Source organism: Mauremys reevesii, linkage group 24, assembly GCF_016161935.1.
Source record: "Mauremys reevesii isolate NIE-2019 linkage group 24, ASM1616193v1, whole genome shotgun sequence".
Lineage (NCBI taxonomy): Eukaryota > Metazoa > Chordata > Testudines > Geoemydidae > Mauremys > Mauremys reevesii.
Window position 1 is genome coordinate 21,602,451 of NC_052646.1, and position 27,296 is coordinate 21,629,746.

Below are 27,296 nucleotides of genomic sequence, written 5' to 3' on the forward strand. Positions count from 1 at the left end.
GGCCTGGAGGGGGTTGGAGGCAGGGCCTGGAGCAGGTCTGTGGGGGCAGGGGTGGGGCCCAGAGGGTGGAGGTGGGGCAGGGGCTCGGAGTGGCGGCGGGGGCCCCAGAGTGTGCGGGGCTGCGAAATGTGTGGTGGGGTGGGGCCGGAGCGGGTCTGTGGGGAGCCGGAGCGAGTGTCGGGGGTGGGGTCCGGAGTGGGGGCGGAGCGGGTGTCGGGGGGGTTGGAGGTGGGGCCTGGAGCAGGTCTGTGGGGGGGGGGGAGGGCCTGGAATGGATGGGGGGCAGGGGGTGGGGCCCAGAGGGGGGAGGTGGGGGGCAGGGGCTCGGAGTGGCGGGCGGGCCCCAGAGTGTGCGGGGCTCGAAGTGTGGTGGGGTGGGGCCCGGAGCCGGTCTGTGGGGCGGAGCGTGCGGGTGGCGGCCCGGAATGGGGCTGTTGGGCCCCAGCGCCCGGCGGGGCGGTGACGTCGCGAGTCTGATCGGACCCCGCGCGGGCCGGGACGGGTTAATCGCCCCCGGCCTGACCCCCCCCCCCCGCCGAGCTCGGAGCCGGTTCGGGTCTGGGCGGGGTCCGGGCGGGACCCGCCCACGGGGCGTTCGGCGGCTGCAGGCTCCGCCCCGGGGCCGGGCTCGGGTCCGTCTGTGCCGCGAGCCCCGCCCCGCCCGCAGCTCGCACGCGCCGGCCGGGGGCGGGGCCGTTCCCGGGGGTCCCTGTTCCTCCTCCGGCCGAGCCCCCCCCGCGCCAGCCCCGGGCCGGAACCAGCGAGACGGGAGCCCAGAGCGGCCGGGCCGGGCCCCTCCCGCCGCGCAGCCCCGCCCGCTCTATGGTCCCGCGCGCCGCTCTGGCCCCGCGTCTCGCTGCTCCCGGCCCGGAGTCCGCCACGGGCAGAGCGAGCGGGTGAGAGAGAGACCGGCCCCCATCGCCCCCCCCGGGCCCCTATAGCCCCCATAGACCGGCCCGGCCCCTATAGCCCCCCCGCCCCATCGCCCCCCCGGGCCCTATAGTCCCCCTATAGCCCCCCCAACGGGCCCTATAGCCCCTAGCCCCCTTCCCCATCGCCCCCGGCCCTATAGTCCCCGGGCCCCATAGCCCCTATAGACCGGCCCGGCCCCTAGCCCCCTCCCCATCGCCCCCGGGCCCTATAGTCCCTATAGCCCCAACGGGCCCCCATCGCTCCCCGGCCCCCATCGCCCCCGGGCCCTATAGCCCCTAGACCGGCCCGGCCCCTAGCCCCCGCCCCATCGCCCCCGCCCCAACGGGCCCTATAGCCCCTATAGACCGGTCCTAGGCCCCCCAACGGCCCTATAGCCCCCAACGGGCCCTATAGCCCCTATAGACCGGCCCGGCCTATAGCCCCGCCCCATCGCCCCCGTCCCAACGGGCCCTATAGCCCCTATAGACAGGCCCCTATAGCCCCCATCGCCCCAGGCCCTATAGCCCCCCAACGGGCCCTATAGCCCCCAACGGGCCCTATAGCCCCTATAGCCCCGCCCCATCGCCTCGCCCCAACGGGCCCTATAGCCCCTATAGCCCCCGCCCCATCGCCCCAACGGGCCCTAGCCCCTATAGACCGCCCGCCCCATCGCCCCACGCACCGGCCCTGCCCGGCCTATGGGCCCCAGGTCCCCCAACCCTCGAGGCCTCCTGCCCCCGGGCTCCGCCGTCCCCGCTGCAGCGCCCAGACCCCCAGCCCCGGGATCCCTGCGCTACAGGCCCCGCCCGCTGCACCCCGCCCGGGCCCTTCCCCGTCGCTGCGGGCCCTGACCCCGCGGGTCTTTTGGGGCGCCTGGGATCAGCCCGTGCAGACAGGGGTCGGGATGGGGTGGGGAGTCGCCCAGGCGACCGGGTGGGGAGTCGCCCGTGGCCGGACGGAGTCACCACGGCCAGGCCGGGATGGGGGTGGGGAGTCGCCCAGGCCGGACCGGGGTGGGGAGTCGCCCGTGGCCGGACAGGGTCGGGATGGAGGTGGGGAGTCGCCGTGGCCGGACCGGGGGGGTCACCGCACGGTCCCGCCCCTGACCCCCGTCTCCCCCGCACAGGTTGGCGCATGGAGCCCCCCGACCCCCGCTGAGCCCGGCGATGGACGGCGCCCGCCCCGCCCGCGGCCCGGCCTGCTGCTGCCGCTGGCCTGGCGCTGGCGCTGAGCGGGGCCCGCTGGGCCGGCGCCGGCGACTGCAAGGGGCAGCGCCAGGTGCTGCGGGGCACCGAGGGCTTCGTCAGCGACGGGCCGGGCAACTACTCTGTGAACGGGAACTGCGAGTGGCTGATCGAAGGTGGGGGCACGGGGGGGCGCCAGCCGCACATCAGCCCCCAGCCCTGCCACAGGGGCTGCGCCAGCCCGGGCTGCACAAAGGGGCCTCGAGCAGGACTTGGGGGGGACCTCCCCTCGGGGCCCAGGCTGGGGGCCCCCCACGCCCGGAGCTGGGCCCTGCGCCCCCGGCGCCGGGCCCCGTGATCCCTGCATCCCCCATGCCCAGCGCTGGGCCCTGTGATCCCCGTGCTCCCCGCGGCCCCCACGCCCGGAGCTGGGCCCCGCGCTCCTCGCCGGCTGGTGACACGCTGGGGCGGGGCCGGAGCAGAGCCCCGAGGACCATTGGAGGGTTCGGAGCCCTGCCCCAGAGCTGCCAGGAGCTCCCGCCGCTCAGCGGGGCCAGGGAGGGTCGTGGGGACTCAGCCCCAGGGTCGGGGGCTCTCTGCTCCAGCAGCGAAAGGCTGAACGTGCCCTGGTCCGGGAGGGGGAGCGGGACCCGGGGGTGCCAGGGCCCGGGGGGTGCCGGGGTGCAGGCTGGGCGCCGTCCTCCCGGGGGGGGGGGTCAGGGCCCCGGGGGCGCCGTGGTGCATGCTGGGAGCCGTGCTCCCCATGGGGGGGGTCAGGGCCCTGGGGGTGCCGTGGTGCATGCTGGGAGCCGTGCTCCCCATGGGGGGGGTCAGGGCCCCGGGGGCGCCGTGGTGCATGCTGGGAGCCGTGCTCCCTGTGGGGGGGGGGTCAGGGCCCCGGGGGCGCCGTGGTGCATGCAGGGAGCCCAGCTCCCTGGGGGCGGGGGACACGGCCCCGGGGGCGCCGTGGTGCATGCTGGGAGCCGTGCGCCGGGGGGGCGGGGCTCAGGTCCCCGGGGGCGCCGTGGTGCATGCTGGGAGCCGTGCTCCTGTGGGGTGTCAGGGCCCCGGGGCGCTGTGGTGCATGCTGGGAGCAGTGCTCCCCGTGGAGGGGGTTCAGGGCCCCGGGGGTGCCGTGGTGAATGCTGGGAGCTGTGCTCCCCGCGGGGGGAGTCAGGGCCCCGGGGGTGCCGTGGTGCATGCTGGGAGCCGTGCTCCCTGGGGGAGGGGGTCAGGGCCCCGGGCGCCGTGGTGCATGCTGGGAGCCGTGCTCCTGTGGGGGTCAGGGCCCGGGGCGCCGTGGTGCATGCTGGGAGCCGTGCTCCTGTGGGGTCAGGGCCCGTGGGTGCCATGGTGCATGCTGGGAGCCGTGCTCCTGTGTGGGGTCAGGGCCCCGGGGGCGCCGTGGGGCAGGCGGGGAGCCGCGCCCCCCGGGGGGGGGGGGCCAGGGCCCCGGGGGCGCCGTGGTGCATGCTGGGAGCCGGGCTCCTGTGGGGTCAGGGCCCGGGCGCCGTGGTGCATGCTGGGAGCCGTGCTCCCTGTGGGGGGGGGGGGTCAGGGCCCTGGGGGTGCCGTGGTGCATGCTGGGAGCCGTGCTCCTGGGGTCAGGGCCCGGGGCGCCGTGGTGCATGCTGGGAGCCGTGCTCCTGTGGGGCGTGTCAGGAGCCGTGCTCCTGTGGGGTCAGGGCCCGGGCGCCGTGGTGCATGCTGGGAGCCGTGCTCCTGGGAGAGTCAGGGCCCCGGGGGCGCCGTGGTGCATGCTGGGAGCCGTGCTCCCTGGGGGGGGGGTCAGGGCCCCGGGGGCGCCGTGGTGCATGCTGGGAGCCGTGCTCCCCGTGGGGGGGAGGTCAGGGCCCCGGGGGCGCCGTGGTGCATGCTGGGAGCCGTGCTCCCTGGGGGAGGGGGTCAGGGCCCCGGGGGTGCCGTGGTGCATGCTGGGAGCCGTGCTCCCCATGGCGGGGCGGTGGGGGGGTCCCGTGTCTGACCCCCCCGTGTCTCTCAGCCCCCAGCAGCCGGCACCGGGTGCTCCTGACCTTCCTGTTCATGGACACCGAGTGCACCTACGACTACCTCTTCGTCTACGACGGCGACTCCCCGCGCTGCCCCCTGCTGGCCAGCCTGAGCGGCAGCACCCTGCCCCCCCCCCTGGAGGCCGCCTCCGGCAAGGTGACCCCCCCCGGGTGGCTGCGGGAGGGGCGGGGTCCGGGGGAGGGCAGTGGGGTCCGGGGGGGGGAAGGGGGGCGCTGGGCAGAGTTTGGAGGAGGGGGGGTTACTGGGGCTGTGGGGGGGCAGGTGGGGGGTTGGGGGCCCACGTGTTTGATCCCATCCCCCCCCCCACCCGCCAGATGCTGCTGCACCTGTTCAGCGACGCCAACTACAACCTGCTGGGCTTCAACGCCAGCTACCGGGTCTCGCTCTGCCCCCGCGGCTGCTCCGGCCACGGCGCCTGCCAGCCCCACGGCCAGTGCCAGTGTCGGCCTGGCTGGGGGGGGCCGGACTGCGCCGTGCCCCCCTGCGCCAGCTACTGCCTGGGCCACGGGGCCTGCGACCAGGTGAGCCCCCCCGGCCCCCCTGAGCCCCCCCTGAGCCTCCCCTGCCCCCCCCTGCCCCACTGCGACACCTACTGCCTGGGCCACGGGGCCTGCGACCAGGTGAGCCCCCGACCCCATGAGCCCCACTGCCCCTGGCCCCTGAGCCCCTGCGCCAGCTACTGCCTGGGCCACGGGGCCTGCGACCAGGTGAGCCCCGGCCCCCTGAGCCCCCTGAGCCCCCGGCCCCTGAGCCCCACTGCCCCCGTGCCCCCTGCGCCAGCTACTGCCTGGGCCACGGGGCCTGCGACCTGGTGAGCCCCCTGAGCCCCACTGCCCCCATGTCCCACTGCGCCAGCTACTGCCTGTGCCATGAGGCCTGCGACCAGGTGAGCCCCCCCGGCCTCCCTGAGCCCCCACTCCCCCCCCCCGTGCCCCACTGCGCCAGCTACTGCCTGGGCCATGGGGCCTGCAACCAGGTGAGCCCCCCTGCCCCGCCACCAGGCAAGTGAGACACTCCCCCCACTGCTCCCTCTCCCCTGTGAACGGAGGGATGGGCCAGGGCCCAGGGCTGGGGGTCTGTGAGCCAGGACCCTCTGTCCATGTGTCTGTCCCCGCAGGAGTCTGACCGGTGCCGGTGCCAGCCAGGCTTTGTGGGCGAGGCCTGTGACCTGGCGCTGGGCGAGAACCAGGGTGCCGGGCGCTGGTACAACCTGAGCTCGGGGGACCCCCACTTCCGGCCCCGCACGGCTGCCGCCGGCGCCGTCCTGCCCCCCACCGGGGCGCTCTACATCTTCGGGGGTCAGAGACGCCGCCGCCGCGGGGCTTGGGGCACGGGGGGTGTGGGGGATGAATTGGGGTTGTGGGGTGGTGGGGCAGGGTTGGGGTGGGGATGGAGGGGCGGGGGATTGGTTGGGAGGAGGTGGGGCAGGGTAGGGGTGGGGACGGGGGGAGGTGGGGCAGGGTGGGGGTGGGGATGGGGGCAGGGGAGGAGGTCGGCCGGGTAGGGTGGGGACGGAGGGGCCGGGGGGTGGGGGGGGGGGAGGTGGGACAGGGTGGGGCGGGGTGGGAGGAGGTGGGGCAGGGCAGGGGTGGGGGCAGGGGTAGGGTGGGAGGAGGTGGGGCAGGGTGGGGACGGGGGCAGGGGAGGGGCAGGTGTTGGGGCCCCCTCACAGCTGCTCTGCTCCCAAGGGCTGGACCTGAACACGGCGCTGGGCGACCTCGTCATCTACAACTTCACCTCCAACCTGTGGAGCGCCGGGTGCTGAGCCCCTCCCGGTCGTCCCCCGCCGTGCCCCCGTGCCCCTCCTCCCGGCACGTCCCCGTGCCCCTCCTCCCCGGTCCATCCCCCCCGTGCCCCTCCTCCCCGGTACGTCCCCCCCCCGTACCCTCCCGCCCCTCCTCCCCGGTACATCCCCCCCGTGCCCCTCCTCCCGGCGTCCCCCGTGCCCCCGTGCCCCTCCTCCCGGCACGTCCCCTCTGTGCTCCCCGTGCCCCTCCTCCCGATCGTCCCCCCGCCGTGCCCCTGTGCCCCTCCTCCCGGCACGTCCCCTCTGTGCCCCCTGTGCCCCTCCTCCCGGGACGTCCCCTCTGTGCCCCCGTGCCCCTCCTCCCGGGACGTCCCCCGCCGTGCCCCCATGCCCCTCCTCCCGGGACGTCCCCGTGCCCCTTCTCCCGGGACGTCCCCCCGCCGTGCCCCCATGCCCCTCCTCCCCGGTACGTCCCCTCTGTGCCCCCGTGCCCCTCCTCCCGGTACGTCCCCCGCCGCACCCCGTGCCCCTCCTCCCGCACGTCCTCTGTGCCCCCGTGCCCCTCCTCCCCGTCCCCCGCCGCGCCCCCCATGCCCCTCCTCCCGGCACGTCCCCGCCGCGCCCCATGCCCCTCCTCCCGGTACGTCCCTCTGTGCCCCCATGCCCCTCCTCCCGGCACGTCCCCATGGCCCCCATGCCCCATTCCCCCCCCCCCGCTGGGCCCAGCTGAGAGGCTCCCCAGCACCCTCCCCCACACCGTGTGCCCGGCCTCGGTGCCAAAGGGGACGTCCCGCCTGGCTTGTCTCCCCCAGGGCTCAGTGACCCCGGTCCCCGGGGCGGGGTGAGCTCAGGCTGCCGCTCCCTTCCCGGCCCCAGTTCCCGGCAGCCTGGGGGGAGCGTCTCTAGCTCCTCCGGCACCCGAGAGCCGCTCGCTTTCTGGGCCAGTCCCGGGCCGCGGGTTTCCGTGCTCGGCCCTCGCAGGGGCCCGGGACCCTCTGCAGGGATCCGAGAAAGGGCAGAGCCAGTCTGGGCGTCTCCCCCCGGCGTCTCCCCCCGGCTGGCTGGCTCCATGGCGCTTCCGGGACGCCCTGGCTGGGCCCTTTCTCCAGGGCAGACCCCCCCGCCCCCGCTTGCTTAGACAGGCGCTAGTCACGGCCCCCCAGCTCCACCAGCTTCGCATTCCCGCGTTTCCTCCGCTGCCTCCCAGGGATGCTGGTGGCAGGTTTCAAACCACGTCCTGTGCAGGGGCGGCTCCAGGCGCCAGTGATGCCTGGGGGGGCAAGCTGGGGGGGCAGCCTGCCGGCTGCTGTGAGGGTGGCCGGCAGGTGGCTTTTGGCAGCATGCCTGCGGGAGGGCCGCCGGTCCCACGGCTTTGGCGGCGGGGACGGCAGTGGCGCAGCACTGGCAGATCACCCGCAGAAACGCCGCCGAATCCGCATGCCCAGCGACCGTGCCACCGAAAGCCGCCTGCCTGCCGTGCTTGGGGCAGCAAAGAACAGTCGTCCCCGGTCCTACGTCCCCAGCTCCTGGCCCGGCGTGGGGGGGAGCGAGTGCGACAGGCCGGGCTGGCACAGACTGTGTCACCCCCCCGCCCCCCTGCGGCGGTGTGTCCCCTCCCCCAGCGCTGACCCCCTCTCTCCCCGCAGGCGGCCCGTCACTCCCACGTGGCCGTGGCCTGGCAGGGCTGCCTGGTGCTGTGTGGCGGGGAGCTGGCCAACGGCGTCCTGGCCAGCGACGTCTGGATGTACCGACCCCACGAGGGGCGCTGGCTGGAGCTGGCCCCCCCCAATGCCACGGGCTCCCCGCCCCCCGGCCTGGCCAGCCACGCTGCAGCCGTGGTCGACACGTGGCTGTACGTCTTCGGAGGTGAGACGTGGGCTGGGAGCCAGGACTCCTGGGTTCTCTCCCCGGCTCTGGGAGGGGAGCGGGGGCTGGTGGTTAGAGCAGGGGGGTGGGAGCCAGGACTCCTGGGTTCTCTCCCTGGCTCTGGACGGGGAGCGGGGGCTGGGAGCCAGGACTCCTGGGTTCTCTCCCCAGCTCTGGGAGGGGAGCGGGGGCTGGTGGGTTAGGGCCGGGGGGGCTGGGAGCCAGGACTCCTGGGTTCTCTCCCTGGCTCTGGACGGGGAGCGGGGGCTGGTGGTTAGAGCAGGGGGGTGGGAGCCAGGACTCCTGGGTTCTCTCCCTGGCTCTGGACGGGGAGCGGGCGCTGGGAGCCAGGACTCCCGGGGCCCCGGGCTGGGGGCTCTCAGGGCTCCGGGTGAAGCCAGGCAGGACTCTGGGGCAGCGTCTCCCGCAGGGCACCTGTCACCGGGGCCAGGAGCCTGCTCGGCGCGTTCGGCCCCCCGCTCACCCCGGCCCCCCCGCAGCGAGTCCCCCTGGACAGGGCCCCTGGGGAGCCTGTCACCCCCGCGATTCCCCGGGGCTCTCAGCCAGCCAGGGACACAGACGGGTTATTAGCCGACAGGAGCACGGCCCCCAGCAGGGCTTGTGGGTACAACCAGGACCCCCAGCCGGGTCCCTCTGGGGGGCAGGGAGCTTAGACCCCAGACTTGGGGTTCCTGAAACCCAACCCCCTCCAGCCGCCTCTCCCCTCCCCCGCTCTCCCTTTGTCCAGCTCCCGGGAAAGGTGTCGCCTCCCCTTCCTGGCTCAGGTTACAGGCTCAGGTCCCGTCCCTCCCCTAAAGTCACCCCTGCTCTCCTCCCCATGCAGACAGCCCCCCCGACATTCGCAGGTCAATCCGCCCCCTCCCTCCGGCGTGACATCGCCCCCCCCCCAAGGGCCCCACCCCGCAGCGACTCCCAGCCAGCGAGTGACGTGGACGGGGACTGATCCTGGCTAACGTCGGAACATCCCGTGAAGCTCAGCGAATCCAGGCGCCTCCAGGCCCCCCCCTTACGCCCCACAACCTTTCGGGCGCGTCCGTTGCCGCGTGCACTCGCTGCGGTGCGAAGGAGGCTTGGAAAGCAGATTGGGCTAAACGAGAGAAGGCAGAAGGTTCCTGGGTTTGCCCGTCCGCGGCATCCCGGTGACCTCTGGAGCGAACCCGAACCAGCCCTGGTGGGTGGGGGCGGCTAACGCACCCGGGGGAGCTCAGGGCTCCCCGCGAGGGGCCCCCCAACGTCTCCACACCGAGTGCGACGGAGCCGTTACTGCAGTAGGTTCTGTTCCCCCTGCGGGGGCCGCTGGGCCGCCCTGTGCCAGGTCGTCGTCGTGTGCAGAACAGAGCTCGATAGTGCCGGGAGCAGGGATCCCTGGGCCCCCCCCGAGTCCTTCCCGCAGCCCAGCCTCAGACCCGCCTGTCGCCTCCCTCCCGGGCCAGCAGGTCACCCGGGCTGCCCCAACACCCCTGCAGGCGACGGGCTCTGGATACAGGGTGTCGGCCGGTCACAGCCACACCTGCCCTCTAGGGGTCTCTGCACCGCTCACGCACCCTGACCCCCCCACCTCGGTCCTGGAGTAACACACAGGGGAAACTGAGGCACACACAGAACTCAGACACGACATTAAGAACATTCCCACTTCATCACACCAGACGCCTGGGTTGTGTCCCAGCTCTGGGACGGGAGTGGGGGCTAGTAGTTAGAGCAGGGGGGTGCAGTGGGGGTTGGAGCCCCGCTAACCCTGCTCCCCCCACAGGCCGCACTGCCGTGGACGTCTTCTCCTCGCAGATGTTCCGCTTCCATCTGGAGAGGTGGCAGTGGGAGCGCGTGGTACCCGCCGGGGGGAAGGCACCTGCTGCCGCCGGGCACTCCATGGTCTTCCACCCGCCCTCCCGCGCCCTGCTGGTGTACGGGGGGCACCGGCCCTCCACAGCTCGGTGAGCGGGGCGGGGGCTGGGCTGCGGGAACCAGGGAGAGGCTGGGCCTGGGGCTGAGGGCTGGGGGGCCCAGTGGGGCTGGCGTGGCTGAGGCTGGGGCCCAGGGAGAGGTGGGGCGGGGCTGAGGGGCACAGTGGGGCTGGGGCGTGGCTGAGGGCTGGGGGCCCAGGGAGAGGTGGGGGCGGGGCTGAGGCGCAGTGGGGTGGGGGCGGGGCTGGGGCCCAGGGAGGCGGGGCGTGGCTGAGGCACAGTGGGGGCTGGGGCGTGGCTGAGGCCCAGGGAGAGGCGGGGCGGGGCTGAGGGGCGCAGTGGGGATTGGGGTGTGGCTGGGGGCTCAGAGAGAGGCGGGGAGAGGCTCGGGGCGTGGCTGAGGGCCACAGTGGGGGCTGGGGATGTGGCTGGGGGCCCAGGGAGGTGGGGCGGGGCTGAGGGGCCCAGGCTGAGGGGCACAGTGGGGCTGGGGATGTGGCTGAGGGCCCAGGGAGATGCGGGGTGGGGCTGAGGCTGAGGGGCCCAGGAGAGGCGGGGCGGGGCTGAGGCTGGGGGCTGGGGATGTGGCTGAGGGGCCCAGGAGAGGCGGGGCGGCTGAGGGCTGGGGGCACAGTGGGGCTGGGGATGTGGCTGAGGGGCCCAGGAGAGGCGGGGCGGGGCTGAGGGGCCCAGGGAGAGGCGGGGCGGGGCTGAGGGCTGGGGGATGTGGCTGAGGGGCACAGTGGGGGGCTGGGGGATGTGGCTGAGGGGCCCAGGGAGAGGCGGGGCGGGGCTGAGGGCCCAGGGAGAGGCGGGCGTGGCTGAGGCTGGGGATGTGGCTGAGGGGCACAGTGGGGCTGGGGATGTGGCTGAGGGGCCCAGGGAGAGGCGGGGGCGTGGCTGAGGGCTGGGGGGGCTGGGGGATGTGGCTGAGGGGCCCAGGGAGATGTGGGGTGGGGCTGAGGGCTGAGGGGCCCAGGGAGAGGCGGGGGCGGGGCTGAGGGCTGGGGGGGCACAGTGGGGGGCTGGGGGGTCTCCCCGGCTGACCGCCCGCCCCCCCCAGATTCAGCATGCGAGTGAACAGCACGGACCTGTTCCACGTGGACCTGCGCCACTGGAGCCCCTTGCGCGGGCGCGACCCCCAGCACGGCCCCCGGGAACGGGCCTTCCACAGCGCCAGCCTGCTGGGCAACTACATGGTGGTGTACGGTGAGCGACCGCGCCCTGCGGGGACCCCCCCGCCCCCCCGCCGGGACCCCTCGTGGGGACCCCCCCACCCCCCCCGCCGGGACCCCTGACCCCTCTGACCTCCCCACGGGGACCCCTCTGAGTCCCACGCCGGGGGACCCCTGACCCCCTCTGACTCCCATGGGGACCCCACTGGGACCCCTCGAGGGACCCCCAGGCCCCCTGCTGGGACCCCTGACCCTCCTCTGACTCCCCACGGAACCCCTCTGAGCCCCCGCTGGGACCCTCGCAGGGACCTCCCCAGCCCCCGGGACCCCTTGACCCCCTCTGACCTCCCCACGGGGACCCCTCTGACCCCCACCTCTGACCCCTGGGACCCCACCCCTGTGACCCCACCAGGACCCCCGACAGGACTCCCCTGACCCCCCTCTGACCTCCCCCACTGGGATGCCCTTGACCCCTCCACTGGGACCCCCCTCTGACTCCCCTGCTGGGACCCCCTCTGCCCCCCCCCTCCGGGACCCCGCTGTGAGGAGGTGGGAATGTTCTTGATGTGGTGTTGGGGGAGTATCTGAGTGGGGGGCGTTGGCCTGGGAAGGTGGCAGGGGGCTGCCCTGGGGAGGGAGGTACCTGAGCAGGTAACCTGAGACCCCAGAAGGGGGGTTGGAGGCCAGGTGACACCTCTGCCCGGGACACTGGGCAAAGGCTGCGGGAGGAGCTGGGGGGAGTTTCAGGTTTGGAGCTCGTAGGGAAAGGGGGGGGCCCCGACCAACAGGGCTGGGGCCTCCCTGGGGCCCCCAGATGGACCTAACTCGGGGGGGTCCTGCTGTCTGTGCCGGCAAGACCCGTCCTGGCCTGTGTCCTGCCGTCTGAATAAACCACCTGCTTCACTGGCTGGCTGAGAGCCCCGGGGAGTCGCAGGACGTGGGGGTGCAGGGCCCTGTGTCCCCACCCCCCACTGTGACACCCTCTGACCCCCTGCCGGGACCCCCTGTCCCCCCTCTGACCCCCCCCATGGGGACTCCCGACCACCCACCGGGCCCCCCTGCCCTCCCGCTGGTACCCCCATCCCCTTCTGACCCCGCACTGGGATCCCTCTGTCCCCTCTGACCCCCACTGGGACCCCCCACCTCCATCTGACACCCTTCCTGCTGGGACCCCCCAACCCCCTCTGACCCTCCCCATGGGGACCCCCTGTCCCCCTTCTGACCCCCCACTGGGACCCCCATGACCTCCCTGCTGGGACCCTCCTCACCACTTGGGGCCCCGTCTGTCCCGGGGTCCCCGGGCGCTGCTCTGGGGCTGCTCCCCACCGAGCCAGGCAGGACTCTGGGAGCCTCCTCTCCCTGGGAGCAGCCTGTCTGCAGGGCAAGACGCTCCCACGGCTTCACCTCCTGGGTCTCTCCTTGGAGCATTCAGCCTCCTCGGCCCCTCCGTGCGCTTCCCCCAGCGAGTCCCCCCAGCGGGGTCCTGGGGGGGGCCACAGGGTCCTGCCCCCCCACTGCGCAGGCAGACGTGACTCTCAGCCAGCCAGTAACACAGAGGTTTATTCGATGACAGGAACAGGGTCTAACACAGAGCCTGTAGGTACCGGACCCCTCGGCCGGGTCCATTCTGGGGGGCAGTGAGCCAGACCCCCCCGTCTGCCCTCACTCCTCGTCCCCAGCCAGCTCCAGACTGACGCCCCCCTCCAGCCCCCCCTCCTCTGCTCAGCCCCTTTCCTGGGCCAGGAGGTCACCTGACCCCCTTTGTTCTCCCCCCCCTTTAGCATCCCCTTGCAGTGGGGAAGGGCCCCGGCCATTAGTTGCCAGGCGACAGAGGGTCGGCCAGGAACCGAGCCCCCCCCAGTATTCAGAGGGAACATTAAGAACAGCCCCACTTCGTCGCACCCCTCTCTGACCTGCCCCCACGAACCCCACCCCGGTGAGTGCCCCTCCCGTGACCCTGGGTGCTGGTGACTCCGCCGTATGCTGGCCCATCATTGGCGCCTATGTGCTCCCCCCCCACCCCTCCATCCTGTTCCTCGCTCCATCATCAGCCCCCCGTGTGGGGTCTGTGGTGAGTGAGAATTAGCCCCCCCCCGGGTCTGTGCTGCCCCCCCGGTCTGACCCCCCCCTCGCCCGCAGGGGGCAACGTGCACATTCACTACCACGAGGAGAAGTGCTACGAGGACGAACTTTTCTTCTACCACCTGGGCTGCCACCAGTGGGTGCCCGGCCAGGCGCTGGCGCGGAGCCTGCCCCACGGTGAGGGGCTCGGGTACCCTAGGGAGCTCGGGGAGAGGGGGGTGCCCCAGGGGAGCAGGGGGGGCTGTCCCAGCGGCTGGTGCTCGGGGGGGGGAGCCCTGGTGGACGGGGTGGGGTGAGGGTTAGGGTTAGGGTGGGCGGCCAGGTGGCAGGGGGTCCTGGCGCCGGCCTGATGCTCCCCTCTCGGCAGAGCGGGCCGGGCGGGCGGCCGGGGGGCAGGGCGTCCCGGCGCCGGCCTGAGGATCCCCTCAAGGCAGAGCGGGCCGGGCGGCGGCGCCGGCGGGTGGCCGGGGGCAGGGGTCCCGGCGCCGGCCTGACGCTCCCCTCGCGGCAGAGCGGGCCGGGCGGGCGGCCGGGCGGGCGGCCGGGGGGCAGGGCGTCCCGGCGCCGGCCTGATGTTCCCCTCTAGGCAGAGCGGGCCGGGCGGGCGGCCGGGGGCAGGGGTCCTGGCGCCAGCCTGATGCTCCTCTCGGCAGAGCAGGCCGGGCGGGTGGCCGGGGGCAGGGAGTCCCGGCGCCGGCCTGAGGCTCCCCTCTCGGCAGTGCGGGCCGGGCGGGCGGGCGGGCGGGGGGCAGGGGGTCCCGGCACCGGCCTGATGTTCCCCTCTCGGCAGAGTGGGCCGGGCGGGCGGCCGGGGGGCAGGGAGTCCCGGCGCCGGCCTGATGCTCCCCTCGGCAGAGCGGGCCGGGGCGGGGCAGGGGCCAGGGGTCCCGGCGCCGGCCTGATGCTCCCCTGCCGGCAGCGCGGGCCGGGCGGGCGGCCGGGGGGCAGGGGGTCCCGGCGCCGGCCTGACGCTCCCCTCTCGGCAGAGCGGGCCGGCCGGGCGGGCGGCCGGGCGGGTGGCCGGGGGCAGGGGTCCTGGCGCCCGGCCTGACGTTCCTCTCGGCAGAGCGGGCCGGGCGGACGGCCGGGCGGGTGGCTGGGGGCAGGGGTCCCGGCGCCCGGCCTGATGCTCCTCTCGGCAGAGCGGGCCGGGCGGGCGGCCGGGCGGGGGCAGGGGGCCAGGGGTCCCGGCGCGCCTGACGCTCCTCCCGGCAGAGCTGGCCGGGCGGGGGCAGGGGCCAGGGTCCCGGCGCCAGCCTGACGCTCCCCTCTCGGCAGAGCGGGCCGGGCGGCCGGCCGGGGGGCGCTATTCCCACGTGGCGGCCGTGCTGCAGGACAACGTGCTGCTGGTGGCGGGGGGGTTCAGCGGGGCCCCCCGTGGGGACCTCGTGGCCTACAAGGTGCCCACCTTCGTCTTCCAGGTGCCTGCCCAGAACGTAAGTGACCCCTGGGGCCCTGCCACCCCCCCAGTGCCCCCTCCGTCCTGAGCCTTTGCCACGGGGACCCTAACCTCTGCTAGCCCCCCCCACCTCCTGCTGCCCCCCAGGACTCCCGGCTTCCCCTCCGCGCCCTAGGAGCTCATGGGAACAGATCAGTGACCCCCCCCTCCCTTTTCCGGCCGTGGAGGGGATCTGGCTTGGGGGGTCCTGGCTGGGGGGACAAGGAGGCTCTGGCTGCAGGGGAGCTGCCTGGGGGGCCATTAACTCCCCCTCGCCCCCCCCCCCCCCGGGGTTATTGCTGCTCTACGTGGGGAGACGGCCAGGGGGCTCTCTGGTGTGGAGTCGGGGGGCGGGGGTGGTCTCTGGTTGGTGGGGGAGGAGGGGTCAGGGGTTTGTGGCTGGGGAGGGGGGTCCCTGGCTGGGTGGGATGTCGAGGGGCAGCCCCTCCCTCACTGCCCTGCCCCCCCAGTACCACCTGGATTACTGCTCCATGTACTCGGAGAGCAGCACCTGCGGGAAGGACCCCGAGTGCTCCTGGTGCCTGGATGCCTGCCAGAGCCCCGCGCCCCACAGCAACGTGAGTGACCCCCGGCTCCTCTGCCCCACTCGCCCCCTGGGCCCGCCCTCCAGCCCGGGAGTCCCTGGGACCCCCACCCCCAGAGGGAGCCACAGCCCCGCCCTGTAGCTGCAGTGACTCTGCCAGCGTCACACGGGAGGTTTATTGAGCGTCGGGACCCAGCCCAGGCAGGTCTCAGGGTCCTCGGCCCGGCCAGTCTGAGCCCCGGCCCCATGGGCTCCCAGCCCAGCCCCTTCCTTCCGGCCGAGCCCCCTAAATCCCCTCCCCCTCTCTGTCTGTCTGTCTCCTAGAGCTGGAAGGGGCCCCGAAGGGTCATCGAGTCCAGCCCCCTTCACTAGGGGGGCAAGTGCTGATTGTGCCCAGATCCCGGAGAGGCCCCACAGGGATTGAACCCACACCCCTGGCAGGCCAGTGCTCTAACCACTGAGCCATCCCGCCCCCCCCCCTTTGTCTTCGGTCCCGGGTGACCAGGCCGCTGGGCCCCTCTCTGCCATCAGTTGTTCCCCCGGCTGGACCCGGCTGGGCAGGTCCCCGGGCCCCTCTCTCCTCAGCCCATTGCCCCCCTGTCCCCCTCCCCTGGCCAGAACCGGCTGCTCCCGAGCCCGGCCAGGCCTCCCCGTCCCCAGTCGCTGGGTCCCCAATCTCCAGACCAGTGTCCGGGGTCCCGGCTGCTGGGCGAGGTCACACCTGCCCCCTGCAATAACAACCCCCCTCCCACCCCTCCTTACACATGCAGCACCCAGGGAAACTGAGGCACACACAGTGTTCATGCAAAACACTTAAGAAAATCCCCCACTTCATCACACCCTCAGGGGTGAGGTTCTCTCCCCGGCTCTGGGAGGGGAGTGGGGGCTGGTGGTTAGAGCAGGGGGGCTGGGAGCCAGGACTCCTGGGTTCTCTCCCCGGCTCTGGGAGGGGAGTGGGGGCTGCTGGGTTAGAGCAGGGTGGGGCTGGGAGCCAGGACTCCTGGGTTCTCTCCCAGCTCTGGGAGGGGAGTGGGGGCTGGTGGTTAGAGCAGGGGGGGCTGGGAGCCTGGACTCCTGGGTTCTCTCCCCGGCTCTGGGAGGGCAGTGGGGGCTGGTGGTTAGAGCAGGGGGGGCTGGGAGCCTGGACTCCTGGGTTCTCTCCCCAGCTCTGGGAGGGGACTGGGGTCTGCTGGGCTAGAGCTTGGGGGATGGGAGCTGGGACTCCTGGGTTCTCCCGATGTGGGGTGGTGCAGGGGGGGCACTGGCCGTGCTCCCCAGTTGACGTCTCTCTCTGTCTCTCACTCTCTCAGTGCCCCAGCACCGGCTGCCTGGGCCTGGCCCGGCTCCTGGTGGACTGTGAGTCCTGCCTGGCGTTTGGGGGGGCCGGCCCCCACCTGCCGCGCACGCCGGGGCCCTTTGGCTGGTGTGTGCAGAATGAGACCTGCATGCCTGTGGCTGGTGAGCGCCCCCCGACCCCCGCCACACCTGTCCCTCCGCCTCCTCTGCCCCCCGGCCCCCTCCCCACCTGCCTCCTCTGCCCCCCGACCCCTCCCCACCCGCCTCCTCTGCTCCCGGCCCCTCCCTCCCCCAAGTCCCTCCTCCATCTACCCCACCCGCCTCTCCTTCCTCCAGCCCCCTTCCCTCCCCACCCGCCTCTCCTCTGCCCCCGGCCCCTCCTTGGTCCGGGATCACTCTAGGAGGGGCGGGTTGGCTGGGGGGGTTTGTGCAGAGGGGATTCGGGGCTGGATTTGCTGGGGGAGATGGGGCAGGGCAGGGGGGCTGTGTTCCTGGGAGGTAGAATGGGGGGGTGTGGAAAAGGGGGTGTGGCAGGGGGCTGCGTTTCCCGAGAGGGGGGCTGCATTCCTGGGGGAGAGATGGGGCCTGTGGGGGCTCATCCTCTCCGCCCCCCCCCCAGAGCAGAGCCGGTGCCGTGTGGGGCAGATCTCGGGCACCTACGGCTGGTGGGGGCCGCGCCCCGTGTTCATCACCTCCCTGGAGAGCTGCCAACACCTCAACTTCCTGCCTGGCCTGCACCTCATCACCTACCAGCACCCCCGCAACGACTCGCAGCCCGACAAGGTGGGGCAGCTCGGGCACGGGTCCCTGGGGGGCAGGGGGTGCTGCTGGGGGGGCAGCTCGGGCACTGGGTCCCTGGGGGGCGGGGGGGCACTGCCGGGCGAGAAGTTTGGGCACCGGGTCCCCCATGGGGAGGCAGGGGGGAGCTGCCAGGGGAGCAGTTCGGGCACTGGGGTTCCTCATAGCAGGGTGAGAGGGCACTGCCGAGGGAAGCTCGCAGCACTGGTGGGAGGGAGCTGGCAGCAGAGGGGTGCCCCGCGGAGGGGGGCGAGGGGGCACTGCCGAGGGAAGCTCGCAGCACCGGCGGGAGGGAGCTGGCAGCACAGGGGTGCCCCACGGAGGGGGGCGAGGGGGCACTGCCGAGGGAAGCTCGCAGCACCGGCGGGAGGGAGCTGGCAGCAGAGGGGTGCCCCGCGGGGGGGGGCCGCAGCAGAGGGGTGCCCCGCGGGGGGGGGCCGCAGCAGACTGACCCCCGTGTCCCCCCAGGTGTCCATCGTCCGCAGCACGACCATCACGCTGAGCCCCAGCTCGGAGATGGACGTCTCCCTGGTCTACAAGGGCTTCATCTACCCGCTGCTGGCCGGGCCCCCCCCTGCCCCCCACGTCTCCGTCTGGGCCCGTGTGCAGCGCCTCCACGTGGTCGCCAAGCTGGGCCGCGCCCCCAACGCCCCCGAGCTGGTAAAGGGGGAGCCGGGCCCGTCAGGGCTGCCCCAGCGTGGGGCCGGGGGGTCTGTGCTGCAGGGAGCGGGCCAGGGGCAGCTGGGGCGGGGTCAGCGGGGTCAGCGGGGCTCTGGCTCCCCTGTGGCCCGTGGCAGGAGTAGGTGGGGCGCCGTGGGGCGGGAGGGGAAGTGGGGCGCCGTGGGGCTCTGTCTCCCCCTGACCCCCGGCCCGTGGCAGGTGGCGGTGGGGCGCTGTGGGGCGGGATGGGGAAGGGGGGGGTGCTGTGGGGCTCTGGCTCCCCCCTGGCCCATGGCAGGAGGAGGTGGGGCGCCGTGGGGCGGGAAGTGGGGCGCTGTGGGGCGGGGAAGCGGGGGGCGCCGTGGGGCTCGGCTCCCCCTGACCCCCGGCCCGTGGCAGGAGGAGGTGGGGCGCTGTGGGGCGGGGGCGTGGGCCGTGGGGCGCGGGGCGCTGAGGGGAGCGGGGGCGCCGTGGGGCTCTGGCTCCCCTGGCCCATGGCAGGAGGTGGGGCGCCGTGGGGTGGGAGGCGGGGCGCTGCGGGAGGGGAAGTGGGGCGCCGTGGGCGGGGGAAGCGGGCGCCGTGGGGCGGGAGGAGCGGGGTGCCGTGGGAGGGGAGGAGCGGGGCGCTGTGGGAGGGGAAGGGGGCACCGTGGGCGGGAGGAAGTGGGGGCGCTGTGGGGCAGGGGAAGGGGGCGCTGTGGGGCGGGGGAGCGGGGCGCCGTGGGGCGGAGGGGCGGGGCGCCGTGGGGAGGGAAGCGGGGCGCCGTGGGGCTCGCTCCCCTGACCCCGGCCCGTGGCAGGAGGAGGTGGGGCGCCGAAGGGCGTGGGGCGGGGAGGGAAGCGGGGCGCCAGGGGCGGGGGGGAAGCGGGGCGCCGTGGGCGGGGAAGCGGGCGCTGCGGAGGGGAAGCGGGGCGCCGTGGGGCGCGGCTCCCCTGACCCCCGGCCCGTGGCAGGAGGAGGTGGGGCGCTGGGCCGTGCAGCAGGAGAAGGAGACGCGCCCCCTGCAGCGCCCGGGCGCCCAGCGGCTCTTCGGCAGCCCCGAGCGCGGCAACAAATACCTGGTGCAGGTCGAGGGGCATCTCAACGGCTCGGGCAGCGGGCAGAGCAGCGAGCTCACCCTGGTGTGGGACCGCACCGGGGTGCCGGGCGGCAGCGTGAGTCACCCCGGGGCCCCCGCCCGGGGCCCCGCCCCTGTGTGTGCCCCCCGGGACCCCCGGGTGCCCCCACGTATCCCCCCGCCCGGTGCCCCGCCCCGGTGTGTGCCCCCCGCCTGGGCCCCGCCCCTGTGTGTGCCCCCCCGCCCCTGTGTGTGCCCCCCAGGACCCCCGGGTGCCCCCACGTATCCCCCCGCCCTGTGCCCCGCCCCTGTGTGTGCCCCCCGCCCTGTGCCCCTGCCCCTGTGTGTGCCCCCCGCCCCTGTGTGTGCCCCCCGCCCTGGGCCCCGCCCCTGTGTGTGCCCCGCCCCTGTGTGTGCCCCCGCCTGGGCCCCGCCCTGTGTCACCCCGCCCTGTGCCCCTGCCCCTGTGTCATCCCGGGGCCCCGCCCTGTGCCCCACCCCTGTGTGTGCCCCCGCCCCTGTGTGTGCCCCCGCCCTGTGCCCCTGCCCCTGTGTCACCCCTGCCCCTGTGTGTGCCCCCGCCCTGTGCCCCTGCCCTGTGTCACCCCTGCCCCTGTGTGTGCCCCCGCCCTGGGCCCCGCCCCTCTGTGTGCCCCCCCGGCCCTGTGCCCCTGCCCCTGTGTCACCCCGCCCCTGTGTGTGCCCCGCCCTGTGCCCCTGCCCCTGTGTCACCCAGGGACCCCGGTGCCCCCACGTATCCCCTGTCCTGTGTGTAACCCCGGGACCCCTGTGTGTAACCCGTGTGCTCCCCACCGTGTACCCCTGCCCCTGTGTGTAACCCCCAGGACTCCTGTGTGTGCCCCACGCATCCCCTGCCCTGTGTGTAGCCCCCGGTTCCCCTGTGCCCCCATGTATCCCCCGCCCAGTATGTAACCCCACCATGTACCCCTGCCCTGTGTAACCCCCAGGACTCCTGTGTGTGCCCCCACGTATCCCCTGCCCTGTGTGTAGCCCCGGTTCCCCGTGTGCCCCCATGTATCCCCGCCCAGTATGTAACCCCCACCATGTACCCCTGCCCCTGTGTAACCCCCAGGACTCCTGTGTGTGCCCCCACGTATCCCCTGCCCTGTGTGTAGCCCCCGGTTCCCCGTGTGCCCCCATGTATCCCCGCCCAGTATGTAACCCCCACCATGTACCCCTGCCCCTGTGTAACCCCCCAGGACTCCTGTGTGTGCCCTCACGTATCCCCTGCCCTGTGTGTAGCCCCGGTTCCCCGTGTGCCCCCATGTATCCCCCGCCCAGTATGTAACCCCCACCATGTACCCCTGCCCCTGTGTAACCCCAGGATCCTCTGTGTGCCTCCCACCATGTACCCTCCCGCGTAACCCTCACCATGTACCCCTGCCCACTGTGTAACGCCCGGGCCGCCTGTGTGCCCCCCACCCTGTGCCCCCTGCACCATGTGTAACCCCGGTACCTCCTGTGTGCCCCCATGTATCCCCACCCCATGTGTAACCCCAGTACCCCACCCTGTGTGTACCCCCACCCTGTGTACCCCATTTACCCCTATGTCCCCACCCCGTGTGAACCCCCAGACCCACCCCGTCCCTCTGGCAGGTGGCAGTGTGTACCCCATCCCCACACCGTGTGTACCCCCGACCCTCTCCCCTTGTGTACTCACCTGCAGGGGGATGCTTGGGGTGCTGTGAGGTGGGGAAAGGTGAGGGGCTGGCTGGGGTAGGAAGGGGAGCTGCAGGCTGATTGGGAGGTGCCCTAGGGGGCTGGGGGTGATTGGGGGTGCCCTGGGGGCGGGCTGCGGGGGTGCCCTGTGGGGCTGGGGGTGATTGGGGGTTCCCTGGGGGCTGGCTGCCGGGGTGCCCTGTGGGGCTGGGTGTGATTGGAGGTGCCCTGGGGGGCTGGCTGCAGGGGTGACCTAGGGGGCTGGGGGTGATTGGGGGTGCCATGGGGGGCTGCCTGCTGGGGTTCCCTGGGAGGCTGGGCGTGAGGGGGGGTTCCTTGGGGGCTGGCTGCTAGGTTGCCCTGGGGGGCTGGGTGTGATTGTGGGTTCCATGGGGGCTGGCTGCCGGGGTGCCCTAGGGGGCTGGGGGTGATTGGGGGTGCCCTGGGGACTGGGGTGATTGGGGTGCCCTGGGGCTGGCTGTCAGGGTGCCCTGGGGGTGATTGGAGGTTCCCTGGGGGCTGGCTGCCGGGGTGCCCTGTGGGGCTGGGGATGATTGGGGTTCCTGGGGCTGGCTGCCGGGGTGCCCTGTGGGGCTGGGGATGATTGGGGTGCCCTGGGGCTGGCTGCAGCGGTGCCCGGGGCTGGGCGTGATTGGAGGTGCCCTGGGGGGCTGGCTGCCGGGGTGCCCTGGGGGGCTGGGCGTGATTGGAGGTCCCCTGGGGGCTGGCTGCAGGGGTGACCTAGGGGCTGGGGGTGATTGGGGTGCCATGGGGGCTGGCTGCTGGGGTTCCCTGGGAGGCTGGGCGTGATTGGGGTTCCTTGGGGCTGGCTGCTAGGTTGCCCTGGGGGCTGGGGATGATTGGGGTTCCCTGGGGGCTGGGATGATTGGAGGTGCCCTGGGGGGCTGGCTGCCGGGGTGCCCTGGGGGGCTGGGCGTGATTGGGGTGCCCTGGGGCGGGGTGCCGGGGTGCCCTGGGGGCTGGGGGTGATTGGGGGCTGGGGTGCCGGGATGCACTGGGGTGATTGGGGTGCCCTGGGGATGCCCTGGGGCTGGGGGTGCCCTGGGGCTGGGGTGCCGGGTGCCCTGGGGACTGGGGTGATTGGGGGTGCCCTGGGAGCTGGCTGCAGGGTGCCGGGTGCCCTGGGGGCTGGGGTGCCCTGGGGCGGGGTGCCCTGGGGTGATTGGAGGTGCCCTGGGGGCTGGCTACAGGGTGCCGGGGTGCCCTGGGGGGCTGGGGGTGATTGGGGGTGCCCTGGGGATGCCCTGGGGGGCTGGGGGTGCCCTGGGGCTGGGGTGCCCTGGGGTGGGGTGCCGGGGTGCCCTGGGGACTGGGGGTGATTGGGGTGCCCTGGGAGCTGGCTGCAGGGTGCCCTGGGGATGCCCTGGGGGGCTGGGGGTGCCCTGGGGTGATTGGGGTGCCCTGGGGCTGGCTGCAGGGTGCCGGGTGCTCTGGGGCTGGGGGTGATTGGGGGTGCCCTGGGGGGCTGGGGGCGCCCTGGGGGCGGGGTGCCGGGGTGCCCCCCGGTTCTCACGCGCCCGCTCACCCCCCAGGAGATCTCGTACTTCTTCCTGGAGCCGTTCCGGGCGGGGCCCTGCCGCTCCTACCCCTCCTGCCTGGCCTGCCTGGCCGACCAGGGCTGCGGCTGGTGCCCGCTCAGCGCCAGCTGCCACGCCCGGCTGGGGGGGCCAGGGGGCGGGGGGCCGTGCGGGGGGGGCTCCGTGCGCCTCGTCCTCTCGCCCAGCAACTGCTTCCTGTGCGAGGAGTACCGGGACTGCCACGCCTGCAGCGCGGTGAGACGGGCACCGGGCGCGGGGCACGACAGGACGGCTGCACCGCGGCGCCCCCTCCAGGCCGGGCCCCCCTCCCCGGAGCCGGGGTCCCCGCGTGCCCGACGGGGCGGAGCCATCCCCACACTCACCCAGCGACTAGCTCCTCCGCCCCCCAGGAGGGGAGCCGGGCCGGGCCGGACGACCCGTCGGGGTCTAGAGAGCACCTGGTCCCGCCCGAGTGTGGGGGCTGGGCTGGCACCGCACGGCGTCTCTTAGGGTGCCCCCCCCCGAGTGCGTGAGATCGGGGGGTCTCTCGAGCGCAGTGGAGTCGTTGTTTGCAGTCGCCCGTCGGCGAGCAGCTGCGTGAGCCGGGGAGAGTTTCCAGCCCCCGCGCCTGCCCGTTGTCTCTGCGGGGTCTGTGGGCGTCCCCGGCGTGACAGTTACCCCCCCCCCCCCGCCCGTAAAACCTCCCAGCTTCACGCCCATGGTAACGGGACAACGATGTTCAGCACGTTATGAGTTTCCACGTGATCCCTCCCCAGGCAGGCTTCGTGCTGACCGTACCATGGCCATGTAATGTGGTGAACAAGGGGTACAGGGGGCTCTGGGGGGCGCTGGCTCTGCAGGGAGGGTCTCTGACCCCCCCCCCCGGTGCTCCCCCCAGGACCCATTCTGTGAGTGGCAGGTGAACAGTAGCAAGAAGGGGGATCTGCTGTGTAGCCGCCGGGGCCGACAGCCCCACGCCATCCGCGCCCCCCACGACTGCCCCGCGCTGTGCCACCAGTGAGTCCTCGCTGGGGGGCGGGGCTGGGCCGGGGGGCCATGTGGGCAGGCTGCTGGGGGGGACAAGACCTGGGAGGGGTCAGTGTGTGGAGAGGGTGTTGGGGGGCGGGGTCAGTGGTTCGGCGGGTGGAAGCGGGGGGGTCGGTGTGGGGGCAGGGTTCTGGGGCCGCGTTGGCACTGTCGGGAGGGACGCTGGGTGTGGGGGGGGCAGCAGGGGGGCTCTGGGAAGCACTAACCCCCCCTCACCCCCCAGGCGGAGCACGTGCGCCGAGTGCCTGTCCAACTCCAGCCAGTGCGCCTGGTGCCAGTCCACCCACAGCTGCTTCTTCTTCGCCGCCTACCTGGCCAAGTACCCGTACGGGGACTGCCGGGGCTGGTACGACAGGTGAGGGGCGCAGGGGCCCCCGGGGTCTCCCCCCGGCCGAGCGCCCGAACGGGGGCTGCCGGGGCTGGTACGACAGGTGAGGGGCGCAGGGACCCCCGGGGTCTCCCCTGGCCGAGTGCCCGGACGGGGGCTGCCGGGGCCGGTACGACAGGTGAGGGGCGAGGGACCCCGGGTCTCCTGGCCGAGCGCCCGGACGGGGCTGCCGGGCTGGTACGACAGGTGAGGCGCATGGGCCCCCGGGTCTCCCCTGGCCGAGCGCCCGGACGGGGGCTGCCGGGGCCGGTACGACGGGTGAGGGGCGCGGGGACCCCCGGGGTCTCCCCTGGCCGAGCGCCCGGACGGGGGCTGCCGGGGCTGGTACGACAGGTGAGGGGCGCAGGGGCCCCCGGGGTCTCCCCTGGCCGAGCGCCCGGACGGGGACTGCCGGGGCTGGTACGACAGGTGAGGGGCGCAGGGGCCCCTGGGGTCTCCCCTGGCCGAGCGCCTGGACGGGGCTGCCGGGCCGTACGACGGTGAGGGTGCAGGGACCCTGGGGTCTCCTGGCCGAGCGCCCGGACGGGACTGCCGGGCTGGTACGACAGGTGAGGCGCAGGGGCCCCCGGGTCTCCTGGCCGGCGCCCGGACGGGGCTGCCGAGCCGGTACGACGGGTGAGGCGCAGGGACCCAGGGTCTCCTGGCCGAGCGCCCGCACGGGACTGCCGGGCTGGTACGACAGGTGAGGGGCGCAGGCCCCGGGTCTCCTGGCCGAGCGCCGACGGGGCTGCCGGGCTGGTACGACAGGAGGGCGCGGGGGCCCCGGGTCCCCTGGCCGAGCGCCGACGGGGCTGCCGGGCTGGTACGACAGGTGAGGGGCGCGGGCCCCGGGTCTCCTGGCCGAGCGCCCGTCACGGGACTGCCGGGGCTGGTACGACAGGTGAGGGGTGCAGGGATCCCCGGGCTCTCCCCCCGCCGAGCGCCCGGATGGGGACTGCTGGGGCTGGTACGACGGGTGAGGGGCGCGGGGACCCCCGGGGTCTCTCCTGGCCGAGCGCCCGGACGGGGGCTGCCGGGGCCGGTACGACGGGTGAGGGGCGTGGGGACACCGGGTCCCCTGGCCAAGTACCTGTACGGGGCTGCCGGGCTGGTACGACAGGTGAGGTGCAGGGCCCCGGGTCTCCTGGCCGAGCGCCGGACGGGACTGCCGGGCTGGTATGACAGGTGAGGGGCGCAGGCCCCGGTGTCTCCCTGGCCGGCGCCCGACGGGGCTGCCGGGCTGGTACGACAGGTGAGGGGCGCGGGACCCCGGTCTCCCGGCCGAGCGCCCGCACGGGGCTGCTGGGCTGGTACGACAGGTGAGGGGCGCGGGGACCCCCGGGGTCTCCCCTGGCCGAGCGCCCGTACGGGGGCTGCCGGGGCTGGTACGACAGGTGAGGGGCGCGGGGACCCCCGGGGTCTCCCCTGGCCGAGCGCCCGTACGGGGACTGCCGGGGCTGGTACGACAGGTGAGGGGCGCGGGACCCCGGGTCTCCTGGCCGAGCGCCCAGACGGGACTGCCGGGCTGGTACGAGAGGTGAGGGGCGCGGGACCCCTGGGGTCTCCTGGCCAGCGCCCGGACGGGGCTGCCGGGCCGGTACGACGGTGAGGCGCAGGGACCCCGGGTCTCCCTGGCCGAGCGCCGGACGGGGCTGCCGGGCCGGTACGACGGTGAGGGGCGCGGGACCCTGGGGTCTCCCTGGCCGAGCGCCCGACGGGGCTGCCGGGCCGGTACGACGGTGAGGGGCGCGGGACCCCGGGTCTCCTGGCCGAGCGCCGACGGGGCTGCCGGGCCGGTACGACGGGTGAGGGGCGCGGGGACCACGGGGGTCTACCCTGGCCGAGCGCCCGTATGGGGGCTGCTGGGGCAGGTACGACGGGTGAGGGGCGCCTGGGGTCTCCTGGCCGAGCGCGTGGGGGCTGCTGGGGCCGGTACGACGGGTGAGGGGCGCGGGGACCCCCCGGGGTCTCCCCTGGCCGAGCGCCCAGACGGGGGCTGCCGGGGCCGGTACGACGGGTGAGGGGCGCGGGGACCTCCGGGGTCTCTCCCCGCCGAGCTCCCGGACGGGGGCTGCTGGGGCCGGTACGACGGGTGAGGGGCGCGGGGACCCCCGGGGTCTCTCCGGCTCTGGGAGCGGGTGAGGCCGAGTGGGGGGGGGCTGACTTGTCTCTCCTGCCCCCAGCGTCCATTCGGTGCCCCAGTGCCTGGACTGCGCCCGGTTCAACACCTGCCAGGACTGTCTGCAGCACTTCGAGTGCGGCTGGTGCGGGAACACGGACAACCCCACGCTGGGCAGGTAACAGGCTGGGGGGCGGGGGGCAGGGCCATTCCCTCTGGGGGGCGCCGGCTCCCACCTGGCCCCGGGGTGGGCCTGGCTGGCTTAGGGGGGCGGGGAACGGGGCTGGGGCCTGTCCCGTCTAGGGGGCACCGGCTCCCACCCGGCCCCGGGGCAGGACTGGCTGGCTCAGGGGGGTGGGAAATGGGGCCCGTCTAGGGGGCACCGGCTCCCACCCGGCCCCAGGGCAGGACTGGCTGGCTCTCAGGGTGGGGGTGTTGCTGCCCCGTCTCTGCCGTGACCCCCCGTCTCCCCCCCCAGGTGCCTGCAGGGTGATTTCTCCGGCGTGGGCGGCTTCCCCAACTGCTCGGTGGCGCTGTGGGAGAGCCATGGGCTGCCCCCCGCCCAGCCGGCCGCCTGGTCCTACGGGCAGTGCCCCGACGTGGACGAGTGCCGGCTGGGCCTGGCTCGCTGCCACCCCTTCGCCAGCTGCCACAACACGCCCCAGGCCTACGAGTGCCACTGCCAGCGCGGCTACGCCGGCGACGGCACCAGCCACTGCAACCAGACGTGAGGCTGGGGGCTGGGGGGCTTGGGATTTGGGGGGTCCAGGAAGGGGCGGTGCCGGGCTGGGGGCTGGGATTCGGGCGGTGCAGGCTGGGGGCTGGGATTTGGGGCTGGGATTTGGGGCGGTGCAGGCTGGGGGCTGGGATTCGGGGGTCCGGAAGGCGGTGCAGGGCTGGGGGCTGGGATTCGGGGTCCGGGAAGGGGCGGTGCAGGGCTGGGGCTGGGATTCGAGGCTGGGGCTGGGATTGGGGTTGGGGCGCTGGCTGCCCGGCTCGTCCCCACCCCACCCCGGCGTCTCCCAGGTGCTACGAGGAGTGCGGGCACGGGCAGTGCAGCGGCCCCCGACTCTGGCGTGCAGTGCGAGCTGGGCTGGACGTCGGGGCCGGGCGCCGGGGCAACGGCAGCGCGGGGGCCCGGTGCAGCGTGGACTGCGGCTGCCACTTCCACAGCAGCTGTGAGGCCGGGGCCCGGGGTGTGCGATGAGTGCCAGGGTGAGTCCCCCAGCCCCCACATCCCCATTCCCCTGTGCCTCCTCCCGCGGCCCCTGCATCCCCGGCCCCTGCAAACCCCACGGCCCCCATTCCCCATTGCCCCACTGTGCCTCCCGGCCCCGCACTCCCGACCCCTGCAAACCCCACGGCCCCTGCAAACCCCACGGCCCCACATCCTCCCGTGGCCCCGAACTCCCCCGGAGCCCCTGCACCCCAAATGGCCCCATCCTTCTGCTTGGGCCCTGCACTCCCCACGCCCCTGCAACATCCCCAACACTCCTCCCTGCTCACTCTGCCCCACTCTCCGTAGACTGGACCCACGGCGAGCGCTGCCACCTCTGCCGGCCCGGCAGCTTTGGCGACGCCACGAGCCCGGGTGGGTGCCAGGCGTGTGAGTGCAACGGGCACGGCCTGCCGGAGCGGGGCCACTGCCACGGGGCCACGGGGGCCTGCTACTGCGCCCCCCCTGCCGAGGGACCCCACTGCGAGCGCTGCGCCGCCGGGTTCTACGGGGACCCCAGGTGAGACCCCCCCAGAGCCCCCCAACTCCCCCAGACACCCCAACTCCCCCCTGCTCCCCCGACACCCCAAATCCCCCCGAGGGACCCCACTGCGAC

The 27,296-nt window shown here is 74.3% G+C and overlaps 2 protein-coding genes across 2 annotated transcripts in view; both read left to right on the top strand.

The window, feature by feature from the left end:
- Positions 1-126: 126 nt before the first annotated feature.
- Positions 127-5,904, top strand: LOC120390120 (multiple epidermal growth factor-like domains protein 8). Its single transcript, XM_039512433.1, has 6 exons — positions 127-244; positions 2,072-2,272; positions 4,099-4,262; positions 4,442-4,648; positions 5,245-5,425; positions 5,816-5,904. The coding sequence occupies exons 1-6, from the start codon at positions 127-129 to the stop codon at positions 5,890-5,892; spliced, it is 948 nt and encodes a 315-aa protein (XP_039368367.1). The 3' UTR covers positions 5,893-5,904.
- A 1,612-nt stretch (positions 5,905-7,516) lies between these two features.
- The window catches only part of MEGF8 (multiple EGF like domains 8), a 51,423-nt gene continuing 31,643 nt past the window's right edge, over positions 7,517-27,296 (top strand). The window contains 18 exon segments of the mRNA XM_039512749.1: positions 7,517-7,740; positions 9,512-9,692; positions 10,726-10,871; positions 12,977-13,096; positions 14,198-14,355; positions 14,828-14,935; positions 16,212-16,359; positions 16,817-16,980; positions 17,464-17,655; positions 18,610-18,810; positions 21,947-22,186; positions 22,830-22,948; positions 23,202-23,333; positions 25,529-25,642; positions 25,943-26,191; positions 26,491-26,643; positions 26,645-26,679; positions 26,990-27,200. Of these exon segments, the coding sequence (XP_039368683.1) occupies positions 7,617-7,740; positions 9,512-9,692; positions 10,726-10,871; positions 12,977-13,096; positions 14,198-14,355; positions 14,828-14,935; positions 16,212-16,359; positions 16,817-16,980; positions 17,464-17,655; positions 18,610-18,810; positions 21,947-22,186; positions 22,830-22,948; positions 23,202-23,333; positions 25,529-25,642; positions 25,943-26,191; positions 26,491-26,643; positions 26,645-26,679; positions 26,990-27,200 (2,795 nt within the window). The 5' untranslated portion in view covers positions 7,517-7,616.

Bases quoted from the DNA above. Each gene is read 5' to 3' on its own strand.
- LOC120390120 (XM_039512433.1), top strand. From the start codon at position 127: ATGTGTGGTGGGGTGGGGCCGGAGCGGGTCTGTGGGGAGCCGGAGCGA. The intron at 2,273-4,098 runs GTGGGGGCACGG...CGTGTCTCTCAG, and splicing joins CTGCGAGTGGCTGATCGAAG to CCCCCAGCAGCCGGCACCGG. The intron at 5,426-5,815 runs GTCAGAGACGCC...TCTGCTCCCAAG, and splicing joins GGCGCTCTACATCTTCGGGG to GGCTGGACCTGAACACGGCG.